Raw genomic sequence first — 22925 nt, forward strand, 5'->3', positions numbered from 1 at the left:
AGCACATTATTACTTGTTGCGATAGAATACATTTGTCCTGTTAAATGTAATATATTTTGCGAGCATCAGACGACCCCTGTCTAACGGTGTTTTGTGTTTTTAAGTCATCGGAAGTCATTTCTCAAGGAGATTCTGATATCAGCTATTAACTCGAAAGACATCCAAATGCACAAAAAAAAAATGAGCTCCGACAGTTGCATTTATGACTAGACTAAACGACGGGTAAATCAACCATCAAGAGCCAATATAACCTCTTTATTATTAGTCCCTATTTCTCGGAAAACCTAGAATTATCATATGATCAAATTCCACTGCTTTAATTTATTAGAAATCAAGAAGTGCAACGCTTTCTAAATCCGATGCTTTTTCATCCGGAAAAAAACGATAAACTAAACCTAAAGAGAGACAGAGAAGAGGTTTCTCATTAAAATTTGTAAGAAAACATTTTTTATTTCTTGAAAATTTAAAAACGCATAAATTCAATGCTTCATTTCAATGGTCATCAAAGAAATTTAACATTTATAGTACTTAGAATTCAATATTTAGTTTTTTCAACATATAGTTTTCAGTTATAGTAATCACTGTTACAAATTGATTCGACTGATGCCTTCTTTTATTCGCCAAATTCTTCATCACTCGATTTCTCCAGCTATTTTTATGTTGCAAAAAAAAAAAAAAAAAAAAAAAACTAATAATAAAATAAACAAGCACAAAGAGATCTACTTACCTATAAGATATAGACATGCTATTAACATTGATTTACATATAATATAATATTGTGAAAACTAAAAAATTCCTCTCCCCCACTAAAACGTGAGAAATGTAGTGAAATAGCAGAGCATGTTAGCAGAACGTGAGCAGCAACATGAATGCTCTAAATTTACACCTCGTGTCTACCTGTCTTAGCTTTCTCAATGGATTCCATGGCTTCCTCGAATGATTTCTGCATTCATAATTCAAAATGAATGCGGTTAGTTCACTTCCGTAATTCTATTTGGAGTATCAATCCTATCTGAATTTCTTTTCTATTTAGTCTCATTATACACACACACAGGCATATGCATTTTTTAAGATAAGGTTTTAGGTTATGTATCATATGCATTACACTGTATTAAAACTAGAATACATTTAATATCATGGTTAAAATAATAATTACTGTTAATTTATTCTTAGGTTCAACCCAGTAGAATATTAAATCTGTCAACTTCTACCTTCACCAATTCAAAGGTGATTCTCTGTGGGTTTTGCATTTTCATATTTGCTATAAAATTGGAATCATAGAGATAGAGATTGTTGCCTTCATGTATTAACAATTCTTTAGGGTGTGACTGGATGGAGGGTTGGTAAAGGCTAATAATAACCTTTGTTTAGGTGGGTAAGGGTATAGAAGGGGTTACAAACCCTCCAATTTCCTTCCAATTCTTAACCCTCCAAATTGGGGGGTTTAGGAGGGTTAAGAATTCATTTTACAAAATTACCCTTATTCAATTTCTTTAACAATACCAGTATTACCCCTCATTTTTAACTCAAATCACAACCTCTCCTCTCATTTAGAAGATGGACATTTTAGTAATTTTATATTTACCATTCCTTTATGAACCCTTCAAACCAAAACAGGTAAGGGTACTAACCCTTATGAGTCCCTACCTTCCTCCCAAACAAGGGTAAGGTCAATCCCTTCCTAACCCTTCACTTATTAACCCCTCCCAACCCTCCAGCCAATCAAAGAATTAATGGCACAAACATAGGACCATACGTAAATGCTATTGATTTGGTTGATAAGTAATGATGTCAGTCGCATTCTCCAAACATACCTCAAAAGGATGATGTAGTATACCATAACAAATCTAGGAAGGAAATATCATACTCGCTGTCAATAGGTTGAAACATTTAATCAACCATAAGCCAACTACCACCTAAACTGACCTACTTCATCTACAGGGGAGAATTAATACTAGTTTTCAAATATCATCCCTCAAACATCGGTTTTGAAGCATTAGACAACTAAGGCTTCAGTTTTAATGTTCACATAAGCTTGGTCATCTAGAAAACAAAATTAAGTACTATTTGATAGGTAAGACTGAGTAGATACTAGATAGAATATTTTGCATGCAACAAAGTACTAGAAGCAGTTATATAGAATTGCAACTCATCAGATGCGCCATCACTTCCAGAGCACAATGATGCAGACAAAAGATTAATTGGATGGTATTATAAATAAGTTGAATGATAGTAGCAGCATATACAAATACAACCTAAACACATGCTGGATAGAACTTGATCACTTACCCCAGAATTATGCTTTTTCCACAACGCCTCCCTGCTCCTATCTATTACCACTGCCCCACCAATTAATGCTCTGCATAAATCGAGAAAAGAAATTATTGATTTATTTAGACATCCTCTCTTAAGTAAATATGACGAAGGCCAAAAAGTAGATATCCAATCTTGCACGATGTCAATCAAGAAATCCAATAGGAGCAGCATTCACAGAAAGCCACAGTGAAGGCAAAAAAATAAAAGCAATAAAAATTTATATTGGTTATTTTGTCTAACAAAACTGAACTTTGCGTAAGTTCTTTTGTTCAATTTATTCCCATATTTATTTAGTAGCAACTGTATTGAAGAGTATGGTTTATGCTAAACAGACTGGGTTACAAGGATAAATAGAGTAAAACTGAAATTCGTAAGAGTTTTGGATCCAAACTTCAGGCAATCTAAGTCCACAAATATAGTCATTCGCTGAAATGTAGTTCTGCTTGCCTAGGAATGGCAGTACCCCGAGATCAGTTTCAGTTCAGGGTATGCGGACCATAGCATGATTCAAACCCCTAGATACATGTAGAAATACAAACTAAGGTAATCAAATTAATAACATTGAAGCATTAAATATAATTGGAAAAACCGACGCAAATTCATGATTCATAGATCTGTGAACGTAATTAACTTATTATCAGTAGATTAAAAAAAAAACACTATCTAAAATCTTGACATTTCTCCAAAGCTACAATTCTGCAGATTCCTCCAAAATGTAACATACCAACCAAAATTTTGCAAATCAGCATTCTCAAAAATCAAGCCTAGAAAAGTTAACTTCATGATGGTGGAACTCCTCCATAGAAGCTAAGAAAATGAGCATGGACAACAGTGAAGCAGGACTTGGATCCTGTAATGCAGCTGCTACTCCTGTAGACACTAAACAAAAAGCTCAGTATTTCATCTGGTTTGGCTTATCATAATCCCACTGAATACAAGCAATTAGCTGGTGCACTTCAATATCGGACACTCACACGACCCGACATCTCATATGATGTTCAACAGGTGTGTCTTTTTATGCATGACCCTAAGACTACACACATGGCCGCACTCAAACGGATTCTGCGATATGTTCATGGCACCATCGATCTTGGTCTTAGTCTCATTAGCACATCTACAGATCAGTTAACATCCTACACTGACGCCGATTGGGCAGGCTGCCCCAACACGCGTCGTTCTACGTCCGGGTACTGCGTGTTTCTCGGCGACAACCTTATTTCTTGGTCAGCTAAGCGGCAGCCTACTCTATCTCGATCCAGCGCCGAAGCCGAATATCGTGGGGTAGCAAATGTTGTGTCTGAAACCTGTTGGATCAGAAATCTTCTCCTTGAACTTGGCTGCCCGATTCCGAAATCAACGGTTGTCTACTGTGATAATGTCAGCGCTATCTACCTTGCGGGTAATCCAGTTCAACACCATCGAACCAAGCATGTCGAAATGGATATTCACTTTGTCCGTGAAAGAGTCGCCAAGGGCGAGGTTCGTGTCCTACATGTTCCATCCCGATATCAAATTGCTGACATATTCACAAAAGGTCTACCCTCCCCACTGTTCGACGACTTCAGGAATAGTCTCAACGTTCGGCCTCCGAACCCTTCGACTACGGGGGAGTATTAGAGATTATTATTAAAGATTATATTGTTTTAGTTGTAGATACATAATATCTAGACAGTTAGCTTGTTAGCTTATGATACTTATCTCTTAGTCATTCACTACAACGTGAACTCTACTTTGTATTTATACAGAATCATACATCAATGATAATCACTCAGTTATTCAAACTGTTATAAGATGCACTTCACCCTATTCTACATCATTAACAAACTCTAAATGTGGACAAAATAAAAAACCTCAGCATTACAAGTTAAATTTGTCGATTGTTTGCTGAACAGAAATCAAATTTCACTTCAAATTCCCTGTAGCAGTTGAAAAAGTCAGCACAGTTCTGCAATCCATTCTTCCAAGTGCGAATATATTCTTTTTATTAAGCAAGTCGGTAATTGCTTCCTCAACATGCAACTAAGCAGTGGCAGAGCCAGAGCTCAAAGTCCGGAGGGGCTCCATTGTATGAAGATTTTTTTTCTTAATAACAACTTAAGGCTTTGATTCATAGTAGTCAAATCAAAATTTTCAAATTTTTGATAATAGGAGGGTAAATTTGATCATAATTGAAAACATTAAGGTACATAACAACTGAGATTCAATATAAAGTAAGGATAAGGTGCAAAAATACTCTAATGTTTACACCTAAGAACAATTTTACCCCTAACGTCTAAAATGATGCAATTTTACCCTTAACGTTGGCAACTAAGAGCAATTTTATCCCTAACGTTGACAAGTTTGGTCAACTAAGACCAATTGGATGTAGAGATTCCTTTAAATATCACTACAACCAACTATGCAAACTTAGTTTTATGTCATATAATCACATTCTACATTATAAGTACTAATTTTAACTATTTTGGGGGCTGCTCAGGACTGAACCACTGTTCGTCAAGGGTGTTCCGGAAGGTCGGAGGGTCGGGAGGCCCTCCCCTACCCCCTGGCTCTGCCCCTGAACTGAAGCCTTAAAATTTAACCAAACGAAAAAGAAGGGGGCAACCTACAGAACTAGAACACCTATATAAAAAATGGAAACAAAATCACTTGGTTCCTACTAAGAAAAGAAAAAGAACTAATGATGCAAAAGCACCATAACATGTAAATACTAACAGGAAATGAAACCTAATATTGACTCAGTTTTTAATTCAAAAAATGAAATAACTGAGAGCCGTTGAACAAGAACAAGCACCAACTACATGGTCGAAGGTTGTTCGCGTAAGCAATAAGATTCTCTTAACTTCTAAATGACCAATAAAATTTCTAAACACAATCAAATATGGAAGCTAAACCACTAGAGATCACTTCCTGAAAATGTAATCTAGCTCACAGAAATAAGAAATAGTACAGAATCCCTTAGCTTTAGGCAGGACATTTTGCATTTGCAAACATTAGCGCCATACATTTTAAAGACCTAGTCCTCTTTAGGCTAAAGACTTTTGATACCAACTTTTAACCCAAAGCCAATTCCAAAGGTCATTCTGCTTGGTGGAGACAGTGATCTCGTCATTTCTAGCTAAAACATTATAAGAAGGGGTATAGACTAGAATCTGATTTGCAAATTTATTAACACAAGTTGGTGAGCAAGAGGTATCCCTAATTTCCAGGTCCTAGCATCTTGCTATGAATTCAGTACCGTTTAGCTTCTGCTTTTTCCTTTCCCTACTATTTCTCAGTTCCTTCTTTTTCACTCATTTCTCATTGTTTATCCTTATTTTATCTGTTAATCAACAAATTAAAAAAGAGGTTTAGCAAGAGTTTTAAGGAAAGATGAAGAAAACTGAAAGCCAGATGGACTACAAATTTTATCAACTTATGAAATCGTATGGGACCTGTGTCTAAAACGAGAGAAACTAGCGATGATATTTATGTGAAAGACTTATCAAACTCAAGAAGATAATAAAAAGGATTCTGAAAGCATGTTAGGGTAGTTTGCATGTTCAAAACTTGGGAAATAATAACGAGGCACTAACACGATTTAAGAGAACCAACTCAACATGGAAAGGATCACTCCTCAATCCGCTGAAACTAATGAGATAAATTGTGCAGAGGAAGTAAAAAATTAAAAAGAAAGAAACTATTCAGAATAATTAGCGGTTAAACCTGGTTTTTTGGCTCCCTCTGATAATTAGTCATTGATGTGGCAAGAAGAAACAACGCATGGAATTTGTCAACATGGGAAAGGCTATATCTGATGGTAGTTAGTAACTGGAATATATAAGATTTGTGGTGTATTGATAACATCAATAAGATATGCGGATGTTCTTTGCTTTAGAACTCTAATTTACATTTCTTCGGTATTTTCCTCTTCTACTTTGGCACTTTCTTGTTACAAAGATTATAATCTATTTGCCCCAAAAGATATCACTTAACAGTTCACCATAATATATGCACATAATAATTAGTAATCGGGTAATTTATCAAAAGAAGAAAAACGGAGTTCATAACTCAACGGTCTGAAAATTTACTTGAATGGATTGCAAAATAAATTACAGAGGATTTGACTGCAAAAATACAGAAAGCAAGAGACAACCTGAGTTCATCCTTTTCTCTCAATTTCTTTTTTCCAAAAGTAATGCTAAAAACCCGAGGCATAAATAACAGAAATTGAAGCAGTGGTGTTTGGAGAGAGAGAGAATACCCGGCAAAGGCAAAATTGAGAAGAAAGGCTCGCGTGGTTAAAAAGCGAAGGGCGACATGGAATTTGGAGAAAAACCCATCAGCATCAGCTTTCGCAGTGCGAGTTGTAGAGGAAGAATTGTAATAGTAGCTATAGCCATTATTATAGGTGGAAGAAGAAGAGGAGGAAGATCGAATGTTGTAATCGGCGCGCTTCCGATCGTCGGAGAGGAATTGATAAGCCTCAGAGAGTAGTTTGAAACGGAGAGTAGCATTGTCTTGGACAGATTTAGAAGAGTGAGAATGGAGATCAGGATGATATTTGAGAGCCAATCTCTTATATGCTTGCTTAATTTCTTCTTTGGAAGCCTTCTTGTTCACCTCCAAAACCTTGTAGTAATCCATCTCTCTCTAACATCTTTCTGTCCTTTCCTCGATTTCATTTTTACTTTTGCGGCTGCGGAACTTACTTGTGGCCATTTCCTGCCCATTCACAAATATACTGTACATTGATACAAAACTAAATTTCAATTTTACTCCAAATACTAAAATTTGAAACAGTTTTATTTATTTTGACCGATTATTTATAATTATAGAAATTAATTTATATGTGATAAATTTAGTTGGCTACATTTTAACAAATAATACAAAAGAAATATACCTTATACATAACTAGTGTTTAAAAAACCTAACGTGATATTTAAATAACGGGTAAAATAAGGATAAACTAGTTTGTTCAATTATAAGTCTCACATTTCTAGCGCATGCTTCCATTCCAATCAAATACTGAAACTTTTGCAGTTTAACTCAGTGTTGCATAGTGGCGAATACAGTATTATTTGGTTGGTGTAAAAAAAAAATTTACTAAATCGAACTTGTACAAAAAAAAAAAATTCATGTATATACGTGTTATAATTTGAGTGGTCAAGCACCAATTTTTAAATACAAATGTAAAAATTTTCGAATTTAAACTACATTATATATATGTAAGATCCTTACCATGTAAATAAAATTATGTTATGGAACTAATACATCTAACATATTTGATTCTCTTTTTTTTGAAACAAAGATGATATTCATTCCTTAAATCGAATCAGCAGCAATAGTCTCCTGCAACCAAATTGGGGCAGAAAAAGACACAAACTCGCTAGCATTGGACAGGGCATGTCGTGCAACAACATGGGCTCCCATGTTCGCTAGGCGTGGAGAGAAAGACACTTTATAATCGTGTCGACAATTTAGCAAAGACTTACAATCCTGAATAATTGACCCATAAACAGACAAGTCTGGATCAGACGATTTGACATTATTAACCACAATCAACGAGTCACTTTCAAACAAGACATTGATACAATTAAGATAAACACACCAATGCAAAGCCTCACGTAGAGCTAATGCTTCAGCTTCCCTAATATCGTCAACAATTGGGATTAAGCGACTACGACAAGCCATGAAGGATCCATCAGAGGATCTAAGTAAAGCTCCCACTCCACTTCGAGACTCAGCTTTAAAGGTAGCCGCATCACAATTGCATTTGACAAAGCCAGAAGGGGGGCGAGACCAGCTAATATGTCGTACATGTACCATTGTCGCCCGCGATATATGCTCCAGATGATGGGCAGCAGTGTTACCATTGGCGTTGGTGTCGACGGTGATGGACGTGGGCGGCCTTCGTTGCGCAGGAGGGCAGACGGGGACTGGTAAGCCCGCCTGAGGTGCTGGACTTGGGCGATTCTGTGCGATGCTTGCCTCGGCTTGGACCACTGAGGGTGTGGAAAGATGACGGACAGCCACGGGGAGGTTCTTCAGTTGGGACTGGCGCCAGGCAGCAAGGTAGTTACCCGCAAGAGAGATTGCCGTTTCTGGTAATTGGATTTTGCTCTCCCAGACTATCTGATTCCTTTGATTCCAAATGACCCAAAGCGTCATTGCCATCTTGGTTATGGTTTCCTGATCATTGGACAAAAGTACCTGCAAAATAGAACCCGTTAGATAATCAGGTTGGAATACATCCGTATTGATCCCGGATAGGTTCCAACATTCTTGGGCATAAACACAATCCACAAAGAGGTGATGGTCGTGCTCAGTATCAGAATGACAGAAGGGACACTGCGTTGGGATTGACAACCCCCTCCCTGCCAATCTATGTCTAGTGGCCACACAACCCGATGCCAACTTCCAAACAAACATTCTAACTTTTGGAGGGACATGCATCTTCCAAATTCTACTCCACCTAACATATTTGATTCTCTTAACAATATTTCTTCCTAATTAAAACCATTAACATATTATATTTAATCTGTTAGATAAATAAATTATAATTTCATATATAATTAACTTATCTAAAATCAATTAAACATTCCAACTAAATACACTATAATATTCTGGCAACTAAACATTGAACCAATTTTCAATTTACCGTATTACCTTTCACAAGTCAGGTTAATTTCTTGACCGACAGTATCTCGACCTTTAACTACTAAAGCATTGTAAATATTAGGCATCTTGCCCGGGAGAAAAGCTACATCTAGTACTGGCACAATGATTTGAGTGATACGCCCCTGGTTCTTTTTTTCAAGCGCGGAAACTCCCGGGCCAGAAGTAGTAGGATTAATTCTCATAATAATAAAAATAAGAAAAACAAAGAAATATGTTGCATTTTTTTTTTCAAAATTTTCGAGTCCAAAATAAAATTCAGTAAAACAAATTTCTTTGTGTGTGAGACATCAAGTTTTCACCATAACTGGCTGTACAAGCTTATTTCAATTCTCATTGAACTATATAGCAAATTAATTCTTTAATTTCTATAAATTAACTTTCCAAGTTAAGCGAATTAACATTAAGCATGTAATAGAGTAAGTGCAACATCTTAAGAAATAAGTGTCTTACTCTCCTAGAGCCATGAGAAGTCAACTTGATATTTGACCTTTACCTTTCAAGCATATATGCAGTATAATTTGATCATTCGTCATCTATATCCAAATGTCATTTAGTCAGTTCATAACAATCTTTTTTGTATTAAAAAAAGTTATTTCATATAAATAAATGTTCCATATATATATATATATATATATATGATATAAATGCTAGAATAATAATGTTCCTCTCAATTGAGTTTTCTCTGTAAAACATATTTTCGTGTCAAATTACCCTCATTGACACTTTTATAATTAGTATTTACTAAGCCCTAGAAGTCAATCAAATTTAGCATGATGTATAATTTAAATCTTAATAGGTTCATTTTTTATTTAAAATTCAGCATTATTTAAGAAAGGTGTAAAAATACTCTTACCTCCAGTGTTGACAACCAGAAGCAATTTTACTGTAAACGTCTAAAATAATACAATTTTATCTCTAATATTGGCATCCAATAACAATTTTACTCCTAATGTTGGCAAATTGGATTAATTTCACACATTATTAAAAAACACAGATATTTTATACATATATTTTACATTAGTTTATCTCTTATTCTATTATAAATATAAAAAAAACAATTTAATAATAGAATTAGAGATTTACATATTTTTTAAATTTTACAAAATATTTAAATTTCTTTTATCCAACACGCACATAACACAATATAATTTATTTTTTCTTATTGTATATACATATATGTTTTTAATAAGTGATAAAATAACGCATATAAAAATAATGATAAGATTCATGACTCTTACAAGTTTGATAAATTATTTCTCAAATTAATCTAATGTGTCAAACATTGAAAATAAAATTGCTCCTTAATAAAACTATTCCAAAACTTTAACTGTGCTTATGCTTTCATTCAAATGGAAAAATATACTACCACGTTATCATTTGTAGGAAACTTGAACGATAGCTTAAATGCATTAAATCACACAAGATCCATAAAATGATACCATAACTATTTACGATAAATTTTAAAATAAACTTTATATTATGTACGAAAAATTAGCTATTCAATCAGTTGAAGCGTCCTCGAATACTGGCACCTCCATATCAATCCATAATCTCCCTTCTTTTGAAATGTGCCGATCAAATTTCTTTTCACAACATTCACTCATTTCGCTCTTTCTCCTTTGGAATTCATATACCATTTCAACTCAACTAACAAATTTACAGGCCTCAATATCTACCAAAAATCAACCTCGATCAAAATTCAAAGGTTTAGTTTCTCTTATGAATAGGCTTCTCAAAACCAGGAGGAACTTCCTCCCTCTTTCTCTGCGTTTCATGCAATAAGCTAACAAGGGAAATATCGAGATCAACATCTTGATTTTCGCTCATCTGATCTCTCCTTCCCCGCGTATCATCGTCCAAAATCATATCATCTGTAGCACATGAGATAACATTTTCAGCAATTCCATTATCATTGGAGTTGAAGCTAGCTTTTTGTGCATTTTTAGGAGCCTGACGCCTTCTTTTCTGAGATTTGTTTCTAAGAAAAAAAGCAAGTGTAACATCACCATCATCATTTGGATCCGAAACCTGCTTAGTACAAGATTTGCTTCCCACTTTCGAGCTTTTGTGTTCATCATGGTTACTACAAACCAATTCCACACCTTGAGTTTCTTCTAATGCTTTGGAACTTCTTTTCCTTGAGCGTTTAGGGGCCTTGTTAACCTTACTTAAAGTTATACCATTCAAAGAAGAATTATCATTTTCAATATTACTTGCCGTTTGTTCTGAACTTCCAACAGGCAACATTGAGCATTTGACATTATCAGCTGATTCCCTATGCACCTTCCGTTTCACCGGTAGCTTAGTGATCTTGCAGGAAGCATCAAACTGACTTACTGTGCCACGCCCACTATTATCTCCAGCTAAAATATTTGAATGCAGATGGTCGTCAGCGAATTCAGTAGCAATTGGATGCAACTTAGTTTGTATCTGGCTGTTACCATCAGCTTCCTTTTGGATAAGTTCATTTCTTTCGGGGTCTACAGGAAGCTTTTTGTTCCGTCTAGTATAAACAATTATGCTATCTGTTCTACTCGGCAAAAGGAAATTTGATGATGAAATATCTTGGTCATGCTCTACTAGAGAATTGTTTCCTGATCTAGGTTTTGTTCTTCTCTTGGTGACAGCAGCATCATTTCCACCAGAATTATCAGCCTCAGCCCCCTTGAGTCTTTTTGATTGAGGCCTCTTGGAAAGATTGCTGCATTCCATTAAAAGAGAAACGGAAAAAAAAAGGTTAAAATTGCATCCAATATTGTAATGAAACCAAAAACCAAACACAGACAAAGATCTCAAGTTCCCATTAAAAAGAAGAAAAAGGGGGAAAAACACCTGAAAAGATGTCTTACCTAGGTGCAGCATTTTTATCCTTGCCCAATTTTGTTTCTTTCCTGCAAGAATTCATGCATCAAAACAAGTAGACTATGAAGAGAGAGAGAGAGAGAGAGAGAGAGAGAGAGAGAGAGAAAGAGAGAGGGAGAGAGAATATTGATATGAAAACCAGACAAATCAGAACATCATACCTGGTTTTTCTTTTACGTTTCCCAGATTGATTTATGTTCTCAGCTTCAGATGCTGATCTAATCAATTGTTGTGGAACAAAATCATGAGGACCAAGAGTGGGCCGCTCTGATTCACGGTCCACGAAGTTGCTTATAATTGCAGCTTTTTGCGTTCTCCTGACAGCTTGTAGCAAGGGAACTTCATGTGGAAATAAAACCTTCCACCTCCTAGATATACCCAAAAAAAAAAGTGAGGATCACAAAAGCATGGCAATGAAAACGTGATAATGATTTATTAACCATTAAATTATTAGGAATTTTGAATCCATCCAGTAGATTCCGGACTAAGCACCTTAGGCATTGGCTATCCGTTCGTGGTGCGAGACATTTAGCAATCTTTGCCCAACAATATCCATGTTCTTGAATTGCTGCTTCTAACCTTAAATCCTCATCTTCTGTCCATTTAGCCATTTTCAAAGATGGATTTACACAGTTAAACCACCTATAAACGAAAGACAAAATTAGAAGAATCAAAATAAATCTGAATCACATTTCAGATGTCTTCTTCATACCTTTCTCTACATTTCACATGAGTTCGGCCTGGCACAAATTGAGCTATGTTCTTCCAATTCTTTGGACCAAAAAGCATCACAGCTACTTTCAAGCGAAGGCTTTCTTCTGGAGTCCACCTGCCTACTCTGGAGATAGCTGGGTGAATAGATTTATTCCATCTGTATGTTATGCTGGGAGTAAGTACTTTACTAGCACAACTTGGAATTGAATAGAACAAAGTAGTCATAAAATTCAGCTATACACTTCCAGAAACTGGCAGGATTTTTATAAAATTACAGATGGCCCTAATCCACAGAACAAAAAGCAAGACTTAAAATTTACCCTCCGACACATACTAAACCCTAGGGATTGATAGGCAATACTTGTTAAAAAAAGAACATAAAAATTCCTGATCTCATTCCAAGTGCTGTTTTTTTCCATCATCAATTCAAAAGCTTAAACTAATTATGAAAAGCACTGACCTATTTGAGCATTGAGGACCAGTTCGTCCTTCCAAAGCAGAAGCTACTGATTGCCAATCATTTTCACCGTAAGTTTCTACAGCAATGCGAAGTTGAGCATCATCTTCCTTGGTCCACTCCCTTCTTATTATATGAGCATTTAAACTCCTTTGAAAACGTGCCAAGCACTGAAATGGGGTCCTATTCTTCCCATGTAAAACTGCAATGTCAAACCAATTAGTCATCCCCTTTTCCTGGACAATAAACAGTAGCATCTTATCCTCTTCAATAGTCCATTCACTGTGATTGATTAATGGATCTTCAAAGTTCAGCCACCTGCAGGTATAATAGATTTACATCAAGACAAGTTTATGTTTTATAAATCAATATATCATGAAAAGGTTTGACAAAATAAGCATATGTTAGCCTGACGCACATCTGATTAAAATCATCACCAAACACACCACTGTTTGAGTTAAGTACAAGTTGTTTACGGGTCCCACCTATATGACATGTGTTATCCTCGAACTTTCTATTCAAATCCAACAATGGTTGCATGTGATTGCAACCATCGGACGTCTCCAAAGCTGGGTTGACTGAAGGGACATGATACAAAGAAATCAATAAACATGAAAACACCATTGAGAACTGGAAAAAAAAAAATGAGACTGGATCAAGATGAACAAAAACCTGGCAATAACTAATCATGGATTGCAAAATCAAGGACACAAGACAAAATAAAAACACCTTGAAAAGGAGTACCCGACACAATACAAGCATATTTTTACAATCCACGAAAACAGAGAAACAAATTGGACGACTGAATTTTTAACAAAGCTAAAACAAAAAGCCAGCAAACAGAACCAAAAAAAACGAACAGATTTGGTAATGGGTTATTAAATGTGTCATGGTATCTTCTAGATTCCTGTCATCCCTTCATTAATTGTCTAAATTCCATCACAATTTCAAAATAGGTAACCAAACAAAATTGTCCATAAGTTTAGCAGTACCTCATTCATATTAAGTCTACAAGAAATGGTCTTATTGCATTACCCTTAGAGTGACACCATTCCTGTTATGAAGCCTCATCCTCATCCCCAACCTTCCTTCACCTTGAGCCCTAATAGCCATATCAAAACTCCTAACAATTCAACATTTGACCTACTTGAAAACAAAGTAAAACAGCATTCCTTCATGACAATTGATGACTGGTTGGTCCTATTAAAAGGACCAAGGTAATGTCCATGAATTTAGTTCAGCAAACATAACTAAAACAATAAATGAGCATAACAAATACTCCTTAACATTCTTTACTACTCAAGCCAAATCATTCCAGGAAGCACAAGAGTTCGGACTAGAGAGATTGAACCAAGAACACATGGACCCATGAAACATGTGCAACCTAAGTGATTTATACTGCCACTAGTGAAACTTCACAAATATGTTCCTTGCTCATTTTTTACAATAAAAGTCAGATAAAGCAAGGAAGGAGTATAACAGAAGTGAATTAAATTGCAACTTACTCCAGTTTGAGTAATCCCTGAAAATTTAAATAGCAATTCTGATATAAGGCTAAAACAAGTAAAAGAAATTTTTCTTCTCCCTTTTATGAGACCCTTTAAGTTTTACAAGCCAGGCAGGCACATGTCACAACTCACATGTTAAAAATTAAAAGCTTCATAAGATGCTTGACACAGCCAGCATGAACACATAAATGCTTCCAAAACTTGAACTTCACAATATAGAAAGTAAGCAATTAGATAAGGCACTTACCGTGCTTCACACTCTGCACCAGTATGCCCAACAACATATAAAGAAGCCAACTGATCCCAATTAACCTTTGGAAGGAACTCTCTGCACCTTTCTGGGGTAATTTCCAGATCCCGAATTGATGCAAGGATAGCATCCAAATTATTAGTATCCCTAGGAGAACCTTCTGAACCACTTCAAAATAAAGTGTGTCAGGAATTTATTTTCAGAAGAAAAATCAGAACAAAATCTCCCAGCAATGTACAAATATGAACAAAAATTATGCCATTAGAGCACATATAGAAAGTCAATGAGATAAAACAGAGACTTGTTCCTTCTTATCGACTACCTGAGAAACCAACTTCTATGTTCATTTCATGAATTTGAAATACAGTGTACAAACATGTAAAGTAGGTTTTATGACTCATAAAAGGTACATATAGACATCAATTAGAGGTGCATATAGCATACTAAAATTGCAAAAAGGAGCTCTTAAGGAGAAGAAATTTCCCTTCAAACTGTTATTTTATTTTCTTTTATTGGGAGTGTTAAGTTAAAGGAAGAAAGACCCCAACTTAGCATAGAGGCTTCAATTAATTAAGTTAAATGTAACGACTCTGATATGGATTAAGGAACACGTTTCAAAATTGTATGCATATTATTTAGCCCTATACTCATATTTGTCTTTCACACTTTCAGCCCTATATCATAGTTGTTAAAGGCGCGCCTCAAGGCACAGAGGTTAGCACCTCAGTAGGTCTCAGGCAGGCGATGTCAGCAAGGCGCGCGCCTTGTCTTGCCTTCAAGGTGCACCTAGGCTCTCCAGGCGCTGTTTTAAGGGGTTTTGAAGGTGTTTTAGGGTTCTTTTTAACTTTTAATCATAGCCATAGGAAATCTTTAGGATTAAGGACTCAGATCAAATTAGAAAAAGAAAGAAAAAAAAAGAAATAAAAGAGCAGTAGCTGCAACCCTGAAGAAAAAAACGCAAAAGTAGCAGTTTCCATTTCTTTACAAGATATAGACAATGCCAATGAATGGTTGATGGGCAGATTAGATGGAGAGGGGTCGGATGAAGATAAGCTAGTGTTCCCAAATGAACATTTAACACGGGCTGATGTTAGTAGGACTGTTGGAGCTGAAGAAAGTGCTTATCATACTAGAGTTGTAGGAAAAAAATGTTATGAGCGCCTCTAGTTCAAGTGCTAGGCCTAGGTAAAGTGCCATTATTTATAATTTTATGTTTTTTTTTTTTTTGTGCCTGAGCCTTGTGCCTAGGCTCTAGGACCCCTTTGCGCCTTAGTGCGCCTTTCAAAACTATGCCCTATATATCCATATTTTCGCACATCAGCAGTCAATTATTTGCATACATACACGATATATCTCATAGTGGCCCGTGAGCAATAAGTTATTAATACATCCAACGCCCCCTCAACTTGTTCTAAAACGCTAACTGACCCTCTAAACTTTAAAATGTTCTACTAGCCCTGAACTTGCTTATAATGTACACATTTCAACTTTTCCAAAATCTCTCCTTACTCCGCCACGTGGATTTTAGGGGGTTAACAGTTCACTTTAAACAAGTATAGGGGTTCAATAGAACATTTTTAAAGTTCAGGGGTCAGTTGGCATTTTGGGACAAGTTCAGGGGGCGCAAGATGCATTAAGCCAATAAACATGACTCATATTGTTATGCATCCACAGAACATTCATCTAGGAACCATATGTAAACAAAGGCCTAACTCACCCCAAAAGGTACCTCAAAGTAGACCTGGCAATTATCGTGTTCGAGTCGTGTTCGTGTCGTGTCATTTCGGGTTCGTGTCAAAAAGAGTAAACCCAAACCCAATCCAAAAACTTTCGTGTCAAAGTCGTGTTAACCTATTCGGGTTAGTGTCGATTTCGTGTCGTGTTTTCGGGTTACATGTAATTTTGTTATGCGTATATATTAATAATAACTCTTAAAAATATAAGAAGATTTGGTACTGTTTTTAAACATTTTATATCATTTTTAGATTAGTATGCTAACAATAATTATCGAAAAGTTCGATAATATCATGTTAGAGGGTTATGTAATGTGTTTATAACAATTTAGGAAATTCAAATTAATATTTGCAATTAATAATTATAATTTTATTATCTTTATTAATAAAGTGACATAAAAAACATGAGAGAATATAACAATAATTTTCAATATCCGTGTCATTTCGTGTCGTTTTCGGGTTCACATATCAACACTAACCCAACCCAAAAATTAGCGTGTCAGTTTCGTGTCAACCCAAAAATGACCCATTACCTATTAAGCTCAACACTAACACTAAAAATCCGTGTCGTGTTCGTGTCGTGTAATCGGGTCGTGTGTCATTTTGCCACCTCTACCTCAAAGGGTGAGGATTGCCTCACATATTTAAGGAGCCATATAGCTTCCTCATTTAGCAATGTGGAATGTTTAACACACCATACACATACAGTTTCAATGCTTTTTTTATTCATATCCTAGAAGCCAGGTTGATTACCCAAGAAAACTATATTTTCCAAGCTAGCAAGAACTTCCTGTGATATTTGTTTCTTTAAAATCTTATCTGTGCTCAAAATATTCATATGCATGTATCTATTGAATTAAATTATTATAGGTAGCATTTCCACTTAATAGCTGATATGCCTACTATATTGCCCACCAGGAAAACCGTTGGAGTGCCCTCAGCTGTCTCTTTTACATGATTATTTCAAGTTAAAACCAGTCATAGAACTCCCATCAGATTGAAGGGGACAAATATACCTCATTCCAGAATAAAATTCCAGCCAAAAATTTAATCAGACACCGACTAGGACCCTTCTTTTCTCACGTTTACTACTAAAATTTCTCAACCTAACTCTCCCAATGATATAATTCATTACTCATTTCTCATAATATGCACACTACAGCATTTAAGCACACATTAACACCTTGGTTTTTGGTGTAAAGATAAATTGGTGTGTTATTACACTTTGATGCTTTGATGTAACCAATCTAGCATAGGATGAGACATTAGAATCAAGCTATACATGTCATATCCTAGTGTTTTCTTTTACAGTCAATTGCAATTCTTTATCATTGAAATTTTATTGAGCCATCCTTGGGATTAAACAAAATCTCTAGATTAACTCATCTATAGAATATGATGGCAATGGCATCTTATCTACTAAGCAAGGCATTGGCAAAACTTATTGCTATGTTCATTTGTTCACATGTTACTTGATGAAAAAGCTCCTTCCATATGAAGCACAAACTATGAAATCATCCAAGATCTTCCAAGTATAACAACTTACTTGAAAATTTCTCCACCAGTCATTTTATTGTACTTGATCTTAGCAAAATGATTTGAAGAGTAAAATGAATAAACATATTCTGTACTCAAGAATATTAGATATTCTCCTAGCTATGTTGTTTGCTTATTTGCTCCACAAAAGGATAACTTGAGTGCATTACATTGATGCAGTAGACGCATGTAAAACAAAACAGCATACTAACATGTATGGAAAATGATTAAAGGATCATGGCAAAAAAAAAGCAACAAGGACCAATAGAAGTTCGAAAACTCTAGTATGAGGATTGAAAATGGCATGTTATATGCTGAAAATCTGATGCGTGTTAAACTGGGAAACTGCAGTTTCTTCTCCAAAAAAAAAAACTGGGAAGCAGCAGTTAAAAGTTATAAAATGGTTGGGACTGCACAAACTAATTGAAGTGGGACTAGAAATCTTATTAATCTACCTGAATTGATCCATTGAATAATGCTGAAGCACCATTTCTTGAAATTGTTGCCTTACTCCCTTTTTAAGATTTTCCTTCTCCGCCTCAGTCCATTTCTTCTCTTTCAACAGAAAAGGAAAATTTCGCAATGCCTCCCTATAATTAGCAACATGCGAATTCTCCACTGGACCATAACACATAGCAGAGACCTTCTTACCATTGGCCTGAATCAACAAAACAAAACCTTTGATGAAGAGCAAGCAAATAAATCTAAAAATTATGAAAACAATATCATCCAATTAGAAGCCCGAGCAAAACTCAAAAGAACAATGGAATATGAGACAACTTGCCAAAACTGGACCATGCAAGTAAAAACCCAACTTCAAACAATATAAGCTATTTCTTCAAAAAAAAATTAGAAGCTATGAGTTGTGGCACAAGTAGACAGAGGTAAGTCATTAAGCATACCAACTTAGATTCATATACACAAAACGTGACCAGAAGAGACCTTTAAAGAATGAGATCACTACTTAAAATGTTGGATGTAATGTAACCATCATTTTACTTGATATAACTTATAACTAAAAACTGTTGAAGTCATAAACTCTATGGCTAAATGCGCAAGTGATGAAAGGATAAATAGTTTAGTAAGCAATATCAGAAGAATGATTTAGAAGATGACCTCTGTATCCCCAGAATTTGCTGTCTTCCGGGCCGATATCAATGGGACATGAGGGTGCTTCCCTTGGCCTAACGCTCGGCCAGTAATTTTTCTGCATGAAGCCTGGAAGTCTTTAAGGATTTTAACACGTTCCTTCAATTTCTTGTTTTCCTCCATTCTTGCTTCAATTTGAACCATCTTACTTTGCAGGAACTTCTGACACGACCTATTCCTCTTAATTGCATCAATAAATAGCTGTGCAGACTTTGGGAAGCTAGAAAAACTTCTCATCCCCAAAGAGGATAACTTGAAAGTATCCAGCTGATGCTGCTCAATAGAGCTAGAGGATACAATATCCATGTTATCACTCAATAACTTTGAGGTATCTTCAGTATCCGGGAATACTTTACAAATCTTCCTACCTGTGGATGAATCATTCAATATATCAAACTCAGGGACAGCACTCTCTACATCAACACCCTCTGGATTCTCTGCCAAGGTTTTCTCCACTGTTTTTCTCGCTTTATCTGAAAATTAATTTCATAGATCATCAAGTCGATGCTATATTCCATGCATTTATAAAGACGTGAGAGCAACATTAAGACAATTTCATAAATCAAGAGAGAAATTTGAAACTATAGACTAAAATTTAAGCTTTTTACGTATAGGTTTTGAAATTTACCGGTGGCGTCATAGGTGGAAAAACGCCTACGCACAGCACACAGTGTCTCAAAATCATCATCCTCATTGTCGAAATCAGGATGAAGAGAACATAGAGGTTTTAAAGAAAGCGGCTCCGATGAATCATTACTTTTGGAAAATCGACTCTGGACTCTTCGGAACAATTCCAAGTCATCATCCTCGACACTAGAGGAATCCCGGTCGGCTTCTTCTTCAGCTTCAGCTGAGGAAGAATATATATTAGTGCCGCCTTCGTAAGTGTCTTCAAGGTCGTTTACATTTGTGCCGGCGAGCGTGCAGGCTCGCCTTAGGGCTTCCATGTCGTCGTCGAAACCGCTGTCGTTTTCTTCATCGCAAGAGAGCTCTTCTTCATTGTCGTCAGACATTAGTTTTGCTTTTGCTGGTTGTTTCGAGATAGAAACATCACCTAAGAAATAAAGAATGATACAATTTTAAAAAAACGAGATTCTTGACGGCGAAACTGGTCGGGGAAGTTAGGAAAGACTCCGATTCTTTCAGGGAAGTGCGGCAAATTACTAGAGCTCCGTTTGCGTCATAACTTCAATTTTGCTATTAAATCGGAGTTTTAAGACAAGCAACGAGAAGAGTAGAGTCACTGAACGCTGGTGCTAATGCCAGTGGCGGCGGGGCGCCAGAAACGTCGGTTTTTCAAACAGGACTAATTGTTTAGCCGTTTACATATGTACTGACATAAGAGCATTTTAATTGTTACAAGAATCGATCTCATGCCACATGAGCGAAACATCTGGAACTCGCTAAGTTTCAAGTAAATTACATCAATACTACCTTAACTTTATTCATTTTTACATTTTGATATCTAAAATTTTATTTTCCTCCAAAAAAATATCAACTTAATATTATTGGACAATATAATGCTTATCACCCGCTACAATCAGTTAACTATAAAAAAAATTCATACGGCATAATTTGACCAAATTTTTGACTTAAATGCGGAATCTATGTTTAACCCTTCCTTTATGTCTCTAATCTGTTATAATTGAGAGGACCGGTAATTATACTAAAATATTACAATATGTAGTATAAATAGTAAAGATGGCAGAATCTAATAGGAATATGTTGAGGAAAAAACCCCATCTAATTATACAAAAGATTAAGATAAAATAATGTTATCCTAATCTTACAAGAGCTAAGTGATAATAATAATAATAAGAATAATTATTTGAGATAATTATAATGATTATCACAAACACGTCTTGTCAAGTCTATGTTGAGATGTGAGCTTTAGACGGTTATGAAGACTTTGAAAGCAAACACTCGAAAGAGGTTTGGTCAGTATATTAATTACCTCGTCTTTAATATGAATAAAGCAAACATATATGAAGCCATGTTAAACCTATTTGCGTATAAAGTGATAGTCGAATTCAATATGTTTCATGTGTGCATGAAAGACATGATTAACAATTAGGCATATGGCACCATATTATCACAACAAAGTTGAATTGGGCGTGACATTGGTTAACCGATTTTACAAAGAAGGGAGTGAAGTCAAAGGAGCTCAGTTATAACATTAGCATCATCCTTGTATTCACATTTTGTGGAAGAGCGATAAATAGTAGGTTGCTTCCGAGTGTGCTAGGAGATCAATCTATTGCCGAGGTAAATACAAAAGGCCCCCGCCAAACGTTTGTCATTGGGACAATCTTACCGGCTTGGGAACATCGCATATTAAGAGCTTTACCCAATATTTGCCTTCATTATCTGAATAGCATTGTGTCAGACATACAGGGGATGGAGAAAATAAGAGACCATAGTCATATGTCCCTTCAATGTATCGTAGGATACGTTTGACCCCTTTCTAAGGCAATATCAGACCAAGTTAGGGTGAGATACTATAAAGCTCTCATAATGCTCCGAAACTCATCCCCATATTCTAAGTGAGTTCCAGTTTCCTTGGACACATTTAGTGTCGTAGCCATAGGGGTTAGACAATGCTTGATATCGATAATCTTAACACGATCCATAATGTCAGTAACATATCGAGTTTGACAAAGGTGAATATCGGTCTTAGCAAATTTACATGCCCAAAAAGTAAGACACGTGCCCGAGGTTGCGAATTCGAAACTCTCATTGTGGTTTGTTGAATAAAAGAGGGGATTAGTAATGATGGTCAAAAATATCATCAATATAACATAATATATATGTTTTACTAGTGTTAATTTGTTGAATGAAAAGAGAGTTGTCAAGTCGAGACATCAAAAAACCAAGTTGAGCAAAAAAGAGTTTTTGGCGAATGAACTATTCTTGAGGTGATGGTTGAGGGTTTATTAGGAGACATGCATGAATTTGGTTGTCCTTGTCTTTGAACCTCTAAGGTTGCTTCATATCAATAGATTTAGTAAGGTTTCGTACAAAAAGGCATTTGAGATATCGAGTTGGTTAACAAACCACCTGTTAGAGGCACTAAGGGAAAAATGATCGAACTATCGCTGCCTTGACAATCAGACTAAAAGTTTCCTTGTAGTACAAGAAACGTTATTAAGTAAATCCTCGGGCAACAATCGGGCCTTATATCATTCAATTATGCCATCAGATCGTCATTTAGTACGGAATAGCCATCATCATGTCACAATGTTTCTGTTTTTGGGTCGTGGGACCAAAATCCAAGTTTTATTATCTAAAAGTGCAGTGATTTTCGTTGGTCATAACTTGACGCCATTGAGATAATTTATTAGCATTTGAAAAATAACTGGGATCCACTTCTCCATCGTAGTGAGTAGCAAGCAATGCAAAAATCATCTTAGAGAATTTAAAATGGACGATCAAAGTTGCATGTGATGATGATGGGTTACAGTGGTGGTACTAAGAGGTTTTGGATTAGGAGCAAGAGAAAGAGTGGACAAAGAAATATGTGTGTGGATCGAATTAGTCAAGAGAGATATTTCTTGACTTTGAATGGAAAATGAATTATTGGTTGAGGGTAGTTGAGAAAAAGGATATGAGATACATAAAACGGTACCATGTGGTGAGGTAGGTGAGAGGGAAAGGCTCGGTGTGCGATATGTGGAGATGTAAGGAAATCTATACTATATCTAATAGCGGAAACAGAAAGAATTTACAAGAAGTGTTTTAGAGGC

The 22925-nt window shown here is 35.8% G+C and overlaps 2 protein-coding genes across 2 annotated transcripts; both read right to left on the minus strand.

The window, feature by feature from the left end:
- Positions 1–652: 652 nt before the first annotated feature.
- LOC136206511 (chaperone protein dnaJ 72-like) lies at positions 653–7011 on the minus strand. The gene is made up of 3 exons (XM_065997585.1): positions 6557–7011; positions 2290–2359; positions 653–943 (listed from the first exon to the last, which is right to left on the minus strand). Exons 1-3 carry the CDS (start codon positions 6937–6939, stop codon positions 881–883), a joined length of 516 nt encoding a protein of 171 aa, XP_065853657.1. The 5' UTR covers positions 6940–7011; the 3' UTR covers positions 653–880.
- Positions 7012–10358: 3347 nt separating this feature from the next.
- On the minus strand, positions 10359–20502 carry LOC136205561 (uncharacterized). Its single transcript, XM_065996210.1, has 10 exons — positions 19811–20502; positions 19150–19655; positions 18489–18691; positions 14762–14932; positions 13010–13324; positions 12548–12706; positions 12328–12477; positions 11997–12203; positions 11823–11864; positions 10359–11674 (listed from the first exon to the last, which is right to left on the minus strand). The coding sequence occupies exons 1-10, from the start codon at positions 20193–20195 to the stop codon at positions 10681–10683; spliced, it is 3132 nt and encodes a 1043-aa protein (XP_065852282.1). The 5' UTR covers positions 20196–20502; the 3' UTR covers positions 10359–10680.
- Between the last annotated feature and the right edge of the window lie 2423 nt (positions 20503–22925).

The sequence above is a fragment of the Euphorbia lathyris genome, chromosome 9 (assembly GCF_963576675.1).
Source record: "Euphorbia lathyris chromosome 9, ddEupLath1.1, whole genome shotgun sequence".
Taxonomy (NCBI): Eukaryota; Viridiplantae; Streptophyta; class Magnoliopsida; order Malpighiales; family Euphorbiaceae; genus Euphorbia; species Euphorbia lathyris.

What these genes read in the sequence shown, in the direction of transcription:
- LOC136206511 (XM_065997585.1), bottom strand. Translation starts at nt 6,939, where the DNA reads ATGGATTACTACAAGGTTTTGGAGGTGAACAAGAAGGCTTCCAAAGAA. An exon ending in CTCAATTTTGCCTTTGCCGG is followed by an intron (nt 2,360 to 6,556) that starts GTATTCTCTCTC and finishes CGATTTATGCAG; the next exon opens with AGCATTAATTGGTGGGGCAG. An exon ending in GGAAAAAGCATAATTCTGGG is followed by an intron (nt 944 to 2,289) that starts GTAAGTGATCAA and finishes TTATGAATGCAG; the next exon opens with AAATCATTCGAGGAAGCCAT.
- LOC136205561 (XM_065996210.1), bottom strand. Translation starts at nt 20,195, where the DNA reads ATGTCTGACGACAATGAAGAAGAGCTCTCTTGCGATGAAGAAAACGAC. An exon ending in ACGGATAGCCAATGCCTAAG is followed by an intron (nt 12,204 to 12,327) that starts GTGCTTAGTCCG and finishes GGGTATATCTAG; the next exon opens with GAGGTGGAAGGTTTTATTTC. An exon ending in GATAAAAATGCTGCACCTAG is followed by an intron (nt 11,675 to 11,822) that starts GTAAGACATCTT and finishes AATGGAATGCAG; the next exon opens with CAATCTTTCCAAGAGGCCTC.